Raw genomic sequence first — 11659 nt, 5'->3', positions numbered from 1 at the left:
TTCAAACATCGATCGACAATTAAATGAATGTGTACAAAAGCATAAGAACAAAATGAACAATATCGACAGGAGAAATGTCAATCTCAACAGAATACATATTGATCCATTCTATGTTAATAATTCTTTTTTTGGAGGGGTGTGGGATAATGTAGTGTGCATGGTCCACTTAAATTCCTTACCTGAACGTAATTATGACATAAAATAAAAGTGCAATTCGTTTATGCCAGAAATACGAAAACGAGTCTCATTATTAAAATACATGGCCAATTTGTATTAAAAGGAACATACAATTACAAATATTTGGTGATGTGAACTTGTTTTTACTAATACTAGTAAATAACAACATTTTGGCTTAGATATAAGTTGAAATAATGTTAGTATTTCTTGTATATATATAAGAACACATGCAAAAACTTCTGTCATGTTATTGCTCAAATCGATTAATGCGTTGTTCAGTTAATATCTACATGTATATAAAGTACCCACAAAAATAAATCACTATCAATTAAGCTATTTCCGCAATGCAATCAGGCGTACACGGCTTTTCGCTTCAAATGCACTCTGAATCATTTACATTTTCATTTTCCATTAACTCGGAAACTATTTTTAATTCTCAAATCAATTTATAATGGCGTGTAATCGTGTACTGTGTGTATTGTTTAAATATCAAACAACATGACGCCCTAAATCCTTTTTAGTGAAGATTAACAATATGGTATTATATCAATGTCCCTGAAATACATCATTCTTTGTTTGTACATAACCTTCTCTTAGTCCAGAAAAAAATCCCCCGGATTTTATTGTATTCGCATCAAAACATTGGTAATCCGACTTCATAAAGGATATCCATTTAATCAAAGCGCGGTATATTTTAAAACATTTAAATTCCATTGATTTACGTGTAAATCGGCCAGAGGCTAAAGAGTATGCAGAGTAACATAGAATTGCAATTGAAAGAGAAAAAATTACTAGTAATGGGGCAATTATACTTTATAATCCCTTTTATTTTGACCACGTATTAATCGTCCGTTTGGGTAAAGATTAAAAATTGGTTTTGTTCATAATACACACAAATACCAAAACTCTAAAAAAAAATTATGACAGAATAACAATTAACCTGTCCATACCACAAATAATTACTTTTATTTTGGGTGGAAAGGATGGGATAATTTTTCAAGGACTAACAAATTATAGTTGTTCATTTGCAAAGCATGAAACATTTTGCAGATAATAACCAAAGGGCATTCCAGATTGATAATTCTTCTTGCAAGAATATACAAGGAGTAGTAATGGAGCATGATCCTCCAAATACTGCTCTACCAGCAATCCAGCAAAATGGCTGTAGGTTGATAGTCAGTTTACAGAAACACACAAATCCCAAGTAAAATAGTTGCTGAAAAACTTTATTGTGTAGAAAGTTCTTATATTTTGTTGAAGGCAGCGATATCCATACTTTGTACCTGAAAGACAAAAATTGAAAAAATAGAACAATAAATTAAGCATAAAAAGTACTAATTTATAATCAAAATAAATTGACCAAAGAGGGTCACAAAAAAACCCCAAAGCTCCTCAATAGTAATGGTTTTAACAGTTACTACAATGTACTTGTATATGCAAGAAATAATGTTCAAGAGCTTTTAACTCTTGGTTTACAAACATGGAAATATCTCAAACTTACTAAATCCTCGATTGCTGTAATCTCCTCTTCCAGAAAATCTGTGGAAATTTTGTCATCCTCTATGACACAATTGATCTGTAGCTTCTTAATGCCATATCCAATTGGCACCAGTTTTGCTGTAAACAAAAAATATTTCTTGTAATATTGTTCGTAAAAGTTACTTATTTATTGTTGAAGATTATGCAACATACAGTCATGTATCCAAAGCTTTTTATTTACTCAATTTTTAAAGTCATTTCGTCCAAAACTAAATGTATAATACACTTAATATTCAGATAAATAATATTTAGCCAAAAATCAAAACAATGAGTTGATGATTACTAATTCAATATAAACAAAAATTCTGGAAACAATGTTTTAAACTTATTATTTTGGAATGAGCAAAAGAAAAAACTATCATGAAGATCAAGTTCTTTTCAAAAAAAATAAATCCACTTATTCAAAGACTAAAAGCATTCTACCATGGTTTCATTAGGTAACTCTCGATGGCTCGAACTTCAATCACTCGAAGTGAGTCTAGGGTCCCGATTTTTTCCCTATATAACTAAGCAAATTTACTCTTGATTTCTCGAAACCCTTGATCCCTCGAAGTCAAACTGCAGTCCCGTTGTTCATATAAATCTATATTTTTTACTCTCGATACCTCGAAGTCGCTGTGTATCTCCAAGCGCTATACCTATTTAACACCTTCTTGGTCATTTAAATGGCTTCAGGCTTTAGACGCGGGGCCCGTGTCACGGGTTGTTTATTCAGAAGACACTTGTCCTGCAAGGTGATAATTGTTTGATGATTGACCATACCGATACCTAATCTATAATTAACACCAACCGTTTTATGATAATTTGGAGACGCAATGAAAATGTGAAATTAATTGAGATGAAGCGATAATATTGAGCCATGGTCAAAATCATAATTATTAAACTGTAAAAATTATGCTTTAATATCAGCATCATTGTCATTATCATGATTATTGCTGAACAAGTTCTTACAGCTGGTGAAGGACCCGTACAGTGGGAACAATGGGTGATACTCAGTTATCTCATTTATGACAGTACTGAGCAATCTAGTCTAAATATGATGCATAAAATAAATAATCATTATGAATTAATTCAATAGTTGTTTTTGTTTTGTTTTAAAAACATCCAGTTCTGTATATTTTACTGAAAAGAAAACGTTGTTTAAGCACGTGTAAAGTTAGCACTAAATAAATATGTTTATCATAAAATCTGGTAAGACTAATTTTAAAATCCATCGGTCAACCCGGAAAATTCCAAACTCTTGAAAACTCGAACTCTTGAAACCTCGAAGTTTTTCCTCGGTCCCATGGACTTCGAGCTATTGAGAGTAACCTGTATAAGTTGATTCAAATACCAACTTTTGTGGCTGTCGTTGCCGATTTAATTCACAAAATTTAATGTTCATTGTGGTGCAATATTTAATAATAAGTAAATCGACCGAATCATTGGCCACAAATTATGTAACTGTTATGACACTGTCATTTTCGCTAAATCCATGAAAATTGATGCTTATGAATATTAAGAAAACCACAATATGTTGCTTTTAATGAGCTTTAAATATTCAGTTAAAAACAAAAGATTTTCAAGACTCGCTCCAGCAACATAATTATAATAAAGGTGTATCTGACTGACCTTGACCCCACAAGAGCCCGTCAGCAGTGATCTTTCGGACTTCCTGTTCCATCTTCTTCATGTCTGTCTCATCATCCCAGGGTTTCACATCAAGAAGAAGACTAGATTTGGCGATGAGGGCGGGTTCTAAAGGAAGAAAAAAACAATAAATCCTTCAGGCTAGTTCTGTGCTTCTTTCTTTCTTATATCTCTAGCACTGCATTCAGAATACATCACCATTCAAAAAGTATCCGATGAGAATACATGTACATGTACTAGTAAATAGAACCATTTTAACAGGAGCTTGGACTTAGGGTAGTTGTGTGGAACAGAAATGTGACGTAGGCCTGTCTATATCATTGGTGGGCTCTTGGCCATGACTCTTTGAAATCAACACAATTTGTCTGGCTTTTGAGCTAAGACAATGCAATCGGTGTATATTTCGCTTGAAACCCGCATCATTTTAAACATGTTTTGATGCAAGAAGAAGATGGTTACATCCTACCAAAAGTTCAAGGTCTTGTTAAAATGACTCTACTGGTACTGTTCAAGTTATCAGCTAAGACCAGTTATCGGCTAAACTGAGAGTTCGGGTTTATAGCACGCGACTATCCGAGATTTTTTGATTCAGTTGTCTGTTTCGAATAACGAAAAGTAAGTTTTCTTGAAAACTTTCTTAAATATGATTTAACCATGAGCTTGAACGATCATTGTTTACCGCTGATTTAAACATCTTTGCACTTTCAGCAGTGGGGGAACTGGCGTAATAAGTTAAAACTAGATTGTGGCATCTTTGTGATACGTTACCATATACCTTCTTTGATTTGACATAATATCAATACATATTACATGTACAAACAAACGGAATTTATTTAACCCTAAGAGATTCATAGCGCACTTGGATGCCTGATTGCACAATATTGTGTATTGAAAAGTCAACGATTTTTTGCATTACCGTATGATAACAAACGAATAATTTTATGAGTTTTGTTAATGTATTATAACCCTTACTACCTTTAGTCTGCCTTTAGTTTACCTTTAGCTAATAATAATTCAAAGTACCGGTACATTATGCAGAGTATCAAATCAACATGTACAGGGATTTTACTATGTTATTTTTGCAAAGCCAATAACTGATACAGTAAATTGTAAAACATGGCAAATTCAGGGCGTGCTAAAAAGCACAAAAAAACAATATGTTTTGAGTTCTTAACAAGGATATCATCTAACAGATGGATAAACAAGGAAATCACCATTTAACGTATGTCAAGTTTTATCCAAAAATATCAAGAAACAAGGAAATACGAAAAGAAAACGTTAAATTTCAGCCGATAACTGGTACAGTGCCAGTATATCTAATAAGCTAATACATGTACTAAAATTTGCTATATATTTAAAAAAGTAGAATATAGATGCTCAAAAAAGTATACAAAATATAATAATACTAAGAGCTAATCTTTTTGCCCAATTAACAACTGAATGCTTACATATACACTTGCACAAAACTAACAATGATATATCCTCTCTTTAACAAGTTACTCAAGAAAACAAAAATACTTATTCAACCTAACTTACTTTTAGATTTCTTGGCTTCATATGCTGCTAATCTTTCCTGTCTGATTTTTTCTGCCTCCTCATCAACCTGATTAGAAAAAAATGCAGGAAATATTCAGTTATATTCTTCTTAAAGGGACTTGGACACGAATTGAGATTTAAAAAAATTATTTTTATTTTTTATGTATAATATGGTTTACTGGGCATTTTAAATGATTGACCTAAATATTGAATGTTAAAGTCAAGTTACAAGCGATATACAGATGTAAGAATTGGTTGTTATGTAAACAAAGCTCGAGTCTTATAGTTGTTTACAAAAATGTAATGCAGAGAATTACCATTTTTTAGACAAAATGAAACGTAAAAAACAATTTAAACTAATTTAGTATCTTCTTAAATACTATAACAACAAAAGAAAGATACATTTGATTGAAAATTACACCAATACTATACATATGTAAAAATGACAATATTCGAGCTTTGTTTACAAAACAAAGAATTATGAACTCTGTATCTTGCTCATAACTTGATATTTGACTTCCAAAATTTGACATAGCATTATAAACTTCTATATTTATCATTATAAACATTGAAAATGCAAAAATAAATTTTGAAAATTTTAAGTCAAATCGTGTCCAAGTCCCTTTAAATACAATGTAAATTGTACATACATCTCTTCTCCCTATAAAAAATAGTCTACCAAAGGAAATATTAACACACTGAATATCAAAAATATTAAAATATATCGTCAATGTTTTTAACATTGACTTACAAGAAATGATTCCCAAAATTTCAATTTTCATTCCATTCACTCACTTCACCAACATTTATTTGCATGTGAGGATTTTTTCTTAAGAATCACGAGACCCTTGTGTTTGTAAAATATTTCTAACAGTCTAGTGCCAAATAATATGTACCAGTTACCTGTAGGAACAGCTCATTGCCATACTGGTCTAAACAACAATATGAGTGATTTGCATAAAATGTCAATTTTTTTTTCTAACAGCTAACCAGGTTATATCTGGCTAATCACAAGAAGTCTTTGCAAATAAAAGTTGGTTTGCAGTGTCTTTGTTTTTTGTTTAATGTGTGCAAGTGACATTGCAAAAAATGCTATTCATTCAATTCATTTATGTCTAATAACAAATTATCTTACAGAGCAGTGAGCACAGAGTGTAATGTTGTAATTATACCTCATCGTCACTGCCAAAGAGGTCAATGTCATCATCGTCGTCATCATCTGCGGGGGCGGGTTTCTTGGGGACGGGGGCCTGGGCAGCAGGGGCCGAGCTTCCTCCCTCTAGTTTGGTGACACGGTTCTCTAGTTTTTGCACTAAACTCTTCATATCTTCAACAACTATTTTGGAACAAACAAAATTTATACATATACATGTATTAAGAATGATACAATTTGATTAAGGATCCTGAACACTCCACCACTTAATATACGTATTTTTATGAATACGTTCAAACACAGAGTTAAACTGATCCATAGATTTAAAGTTTTAATAGAGCAGGTTGTTTTCATGAATATCTTTAAGGAATATATATGAGTGCTGGTTTGCAAAACTTTTCACAAACTTCAGACACAAACGCGGGGCAGACCCTTCAATGATGGGGGCTTTTTTATTGCTAGAGCTTAAAGCCTATTGGATAATCTTTAAATAACTTGACCTACTCCTTCTCTCTGTCTTTTTCTCCTAATTTCAGTTGACTAGATGCATGATACTGCTATTGATTCATTTGGTGACCTACCCTTTTTCAGATCTTTGTTTTCCTTCTCCAGGGAGCTCACTCTGTTCATCACCTGGCTGTTGTCTGCTGGGGCTCCCCCAGATCCTCCCTGTCACAACAACAGCAATCGTCAGACACAACAACAAGAGACACAACAACAAGAGACACAACAACGACAACAGTCAGACACAACATCAAATGTCAGACATATCAAATAAATGTATGAAATAAACTTTTTACGGCACATACATTTTTACATTTTGTTGTATAATTATATATCAAAACTAAACTCCTTTTACATGATAACTGTATAATTATATAAATGGAAAGGAATGTTTTGTAAAAATACAGAATACTTGGAAGATTTATACGGGCATAACAAGGGCATGCTGCAATTTCCTTTTCAAATGAATTATTTTTTCCAGACAATATTTTGTGCTATTGTATGCATAAGTATAAATTTTAATTTTTAAACCATTTTAATACTGATTGGTTTTTTTTTTCTTTTATAGAAATAAGCTTGTATTAATAACATGTAGATACACACATTAAGAGTATATAGACACTGAAATATTAGGTCTGAGATTGTTTGGTATGCTAATTTAAAGTGGGTGGTTTTTTTTTTATAATTATGATTTTTTTTGTTAAACTAAAATGTGTTTTTATTATTATCTTTAATCTATAGCAATGTATAGTCATGACTGAAAAACAACACATTTACCTATGAGAAATTCAACAGAACAACATCTATGAACAACAACATATAGAACAACTTACAAATATCTGTATACAATTTCCCTTGTGCTGTTATTCAATACATTAAAAGACAATGATTAGCAAGTATTTATAGCTAGTATATTGGTTTTAAATGGTAATTAAAGATCATAATAATATACCAGATTACTTAGTATAACATGTAATTTAAGGTTAAATAATATACAAATAACAAAAGCTATGTAATTACATACAGAAAATGTATGTAAATATAAATTTATAGTCCACTTTTTTTAGGAATACATTAAACCTTTTACCTATATACATCTTCTTTTATAATATATTTCTTTGCAAAACCTTAGCCACCATATTGAATGATGATGATCGAAAATACCTTTAATAGTTGAAGTAATGAGATTTGGATGAAGATTGTGAAGACAAACAAGATGCCATGCAGTGCAAAATCCAAAAAAAAATATAAAATACTTGAATCGTTTAAAAAATGGCTTAAATAAAAAGATTTATGAAAAGTTAAATGATGAGAGAGGGAGGAAAAAAAAATCAATGTGAATATTACTGCTACCAGGAACTGTTCATCACAAAAAGCAGAGATTTTACTCACTGAGTTAAGAACTTTTTGAATTTGTTGTCTGGCTTCAGCTATTTCATTTTTGATTGTGCTGCCCCCTGATTTGCCACCTTTATTGTCCTATAAATACAAGTAGCAGGTTCAGTACTGTCAGCAGCTGCATGGTATTAGCTTTAATCAAAGTAAATTTTACTTGGTCAGTTTCCTGTTTTATCATTTCTCAAAGCAAAAGCACTTGAAGCCAATGTGTACTCAACAATACTAGGACCAAAAAGCTACTGTATCTATAATTACATTATACCACAAGCAAAAACTTGAAACAGAAAGTGGGTGTAAATATTCAATAATATATTTACATCCCTTATTTCTCTTTTCATTCCTCCCCTGCTCCCCCCCCCCCCCCCAAGAGATCCAGATTTTTTTAATAGTTGGTCTTAATCTGCTTTATTTCTTTAGGACTGTTTTTTGGTGGGTTGGGAAGTGATGGGTTACATGAGCACTTTAAGTCACCTAGCTGTTTTAAGGAAGCACACGAATGCAGACATACAGGATACCGGTAACGTTTCCAATTTGGATTATATATTGAGAGGTGAATTAGTTTTGTGGTACCAGTATGTTGTTTGACTTCAGTTTCAAAAACCAAACTACTCTTTTTCCAAAAATTGAGAAACTGAAGCTCAATTACCGAGTACATTCAGTGTAAAAGATAGCTTAGCATAGTTTCATACAATATCTGACTTTCAGAACAACTACAATAAAATATATTTGCATACCTAATCAATTCTTGCTCTATATTCCTTACAACTGTCCGTTCCAGTCATAACTAAATAAATACAATTTCTCCTATCAAACTTTGAAAGGTGAAATGCAAACATACCCCAGTACTTAGTGAACGATATTTTTTTCAGTGAACATGTTGTTATGATCTGCAATTGCTTTTCTGGTATATTTAACAGTATTATACATGCATAATGGAATATGGCAGTGGAGTAATTGCATTTCATAACATATCATGTTTACTTAAAAGTGTTGTTTATTGCTTTATAAACAATGATACATGTACCACCACCAAGGACATGGTAATCCATTAATAGATATTGTAAAGTCTCGTTTGTAGTATATACTTATCGATAATATGCATCCCCCATAGTTGAGCGAGGAATCATGAAAAAGTTCATGTTCCTATATACCGGTATTTACTGAGAAGATTAAATGTAACTTTTTCCAAATACTGATGTTTCAGTGTATATCAAATAAAAATTCTGTATTCCAAGCACATGTTTTTGCTAACTTTGCACATCTTATCCAAAGCAACATCATATCAAAAAATATATTTTGGTAAATGTTTTCACTGATTTATTGTAAGGCCAAATATTTAAAATTTTTTATAAACTGACAAGCGGGGGTCATATTCAAGTGAAACAAATGGTAGGCCAATTTAATCAATGCCTATTCAATGAAATATGCATTACAAAGAAATATTCTTTATATTTGATCTTTACTGATAGACATTACCCATGAGTATCTTTATGCAATATAGTGTATTGTATGTGATGTCTTACATAGGAGACACGTATATACTTTACTTGAAATTGTTAAACATTGACCAAGCAACGAGTACTTGAAAGTTAACAGATGGCTGATTACAAATCAAGGAATGAACTATCAATAACTTTTTTTGATGTAAGTTAGAATTGATAAATATTCATACTGAATTAATTTAAAAGATCTTAAACTATAAGAATTAACTGTAAACCCAATCAACTGCCATGGTGTACAATATTGGCAATAATGCTATCTGTATCAAGAACCATGCTCTGAATTCACACCTCCCATTCTGAACAATTTCCCAGATAAAAGTGCACACTGAACACGAGAATTTACACTACCTTAGCACCCTTACCACCCCCAGCTCCTTTTGGAGCACCTTTTGGGGCGGTTCCTGCAAGCACCTGTTGATATAATGCCTCAGCCTCTTCATATTTCTGTTGTTTTGTCCAGACTGAATCCTGCATCATAGGGTTTGCCATTCTGAAATCATACAACATTACATAAAGTACATGTATTTTAAAATTTAGAAATCTGTTGAATAATCTTTGGCAAAGCAATACCTTTAGTTGTATAAATTTTATTTAGGATACCAGTTTTCTATTTTTACAGGGTTAGTGTGACTGGAAAGGTTTTGGTAAACTATTACTGTAACACCAATAGAGACCCATCGTTAGCCTCACTTTAATAGGTAGCACAAAATTAAGTCAAATTACTGACTATAACTATATCTTCACAAGTTATTGTTTCCATCTCATTTAGACTACTTTTAATAGAACCATCTTAACAAGAGCTTGGGCTTTTTGGCTTCAATACTTAGAAAAACAGTACAAAGTCATGTTATGATTTTAGCATGAAAATACATCATCACAGGTATATTTTACCAGACAATAATTAGTCTAAGATATTGTGATAATAAGAATTTAGGCAGTTTTAACAGAGACATAAACAATAGAGATTGGCAACTCCACCATTAGCGAGTTTTGTTGTTGAAAAATGGTACAGAACCAATCTTACTTTGAGAACTACATTTTAGTAAACTGAGAAGAGGATTTTAAACCAAAAGTATATTGTTTTAATGAAAAGTGTGCATAGGTTTTAGACATTTTTGAAACAAAAAATTGAAAATAAGATTAACATATAGAAAATATATTGGCCTGCTATTAAACATCGGCGAAATCTTGGACAATGGGTAGCCAACTACCTTTTAAAACTGCTCTTTTAATATTGTTTACATGACATAAACTCATGAAAATATAATATTGTGAATGTTTTGGCACTAGGTTTTAGCTGTTTATATTTCGATATAATTGTTTATTAGAAAGATATACTGATTTAAACTGGGAACACTTTACAATAGGGACCGCGAGATTTCGATCAGTTGCCAATCTCTGTTATCTATGTATCTGGTTTTAATTACTATTTATAAAGTAATACATGTAGTAAAACATAGCTTTTCATTAGTCTCTTTAAAAGTAATTTTGTGATTTAAACCTTTGCAAGCAGCATATATAACTTCTGTGATAAGATGTATAAAGATTAAAGGAGTCTGTATGTCCAGTGTCTTATGTAATTGAAAATGATGTCATTTTAAGGTAAACTCTCTCGAATAAATTGTACTATCAAAAACACATGACGGCACGATATATATGTAATCATGTGATATGCTTGTAATCATTGCAATCATTTCAGATTATTACATTTGTCATTTGTGATTGAATAAATTTTGCAACATTACAATTATTCAAAACAAAATAAGTAAATCATAACTAAATACTGTATATATATTTCAACAAAACAACAATTAACAGATATCATGTCTATAAAAATATGAACTCGAAGAATTTTACAGATTTTGACTGGCCACCCTCCTTAATTTCTATATTTTCCAGTAAAAGAAATTAAAATGTATCAACTGTAAAAGAAATGTTGATAAATTGTGGAGATGTTTCTAGGATACGCCCTAATCGACATAAAGTAATCAAAATCAGTGTACTTTGAGAGTTTTTAAAGGAACCGGTGACAACAACTTCAACGTGTTTCACCCCTGGACTGCTCAGACGAAAAAGGAAGTGCAATCGATGGATTGTTCAGTATTTAACATTTCGGACGAAAACGGAAACTTATTTCATGTTTCTTGCCAATGTTAGTTTTGTTCATCATCATATGCTGACATTGTAAAATTATTGTTCAAAACAAAGCTTTCCTGTTTTG

At 31.6% G+C, this 11659-nt stretch overlaps 1 protein-coding gene across 6 annotated transcripts; it reads right to left on the bottom strand.

Moving 5' to 3' along the window:
- Positions 1–1382: 1382 nt before the first annotated feature.
- LOC105345569 (elongation factor 1-delta) lies at positions 1383–11570 on the bottom strand. 6 transcript variants are annotated; one of them, XM_034474802.2, is made up of 10 exons: positions 11442–11570; positions 9787–9928; positions 7931–8017; positions 7372–7398; positions 6616–6703; positions 6054–6217; positions 4882–4948; positions 3328–3453; positions 1679–1794; positions 1383–1460 (listed from the first exon to the last, which is right to left on the bottom strand). In XM_034474802.2, exons 2-10 carry the CDS (start codon positions 9925–9927, stop codon positions 1422–1424), a joined length of 855 nt encoding a protein of 284 aa, XP_034330693.2. In that variant the 5' UTR covers position 9928; positions 11442–11570; the 3' UTR covers positions 1383–1421. The 6 variants fall into 6 exon arrangements, with proteins under 6 accessions (XP_034330693.2, XP_034330708.2, XP_034330710.2 ...); XM_034474817.2 differs by having other exon boundaries at positions 9850–9928; XM_034474819.2 differs by lacking the exon at positions 7372–7398 and having other exon boundaries at positions 9850–9928.
- Between the last annotated feature and the right edge of the window lie 89 nt (positions 11571–11659).

Source organism: Magallana gigas, chromosome 5 (genome assembly GCF_963853765.1).
Source record: "Magallana gigas chromosome 5, xbMagGiga1.1, whole genome shotgun sequence".
NCBI lineage: Eukaryota > Metazoa > Mollusca > Bivalvia > Ostreida > Ostreidae > Magallana > Magallana gigas.
The sequence above is the reverse complement of the archived record's forward strand: the minus strand, read 5'-3'. Positions and strand labels throughout refer to the sequence as shown.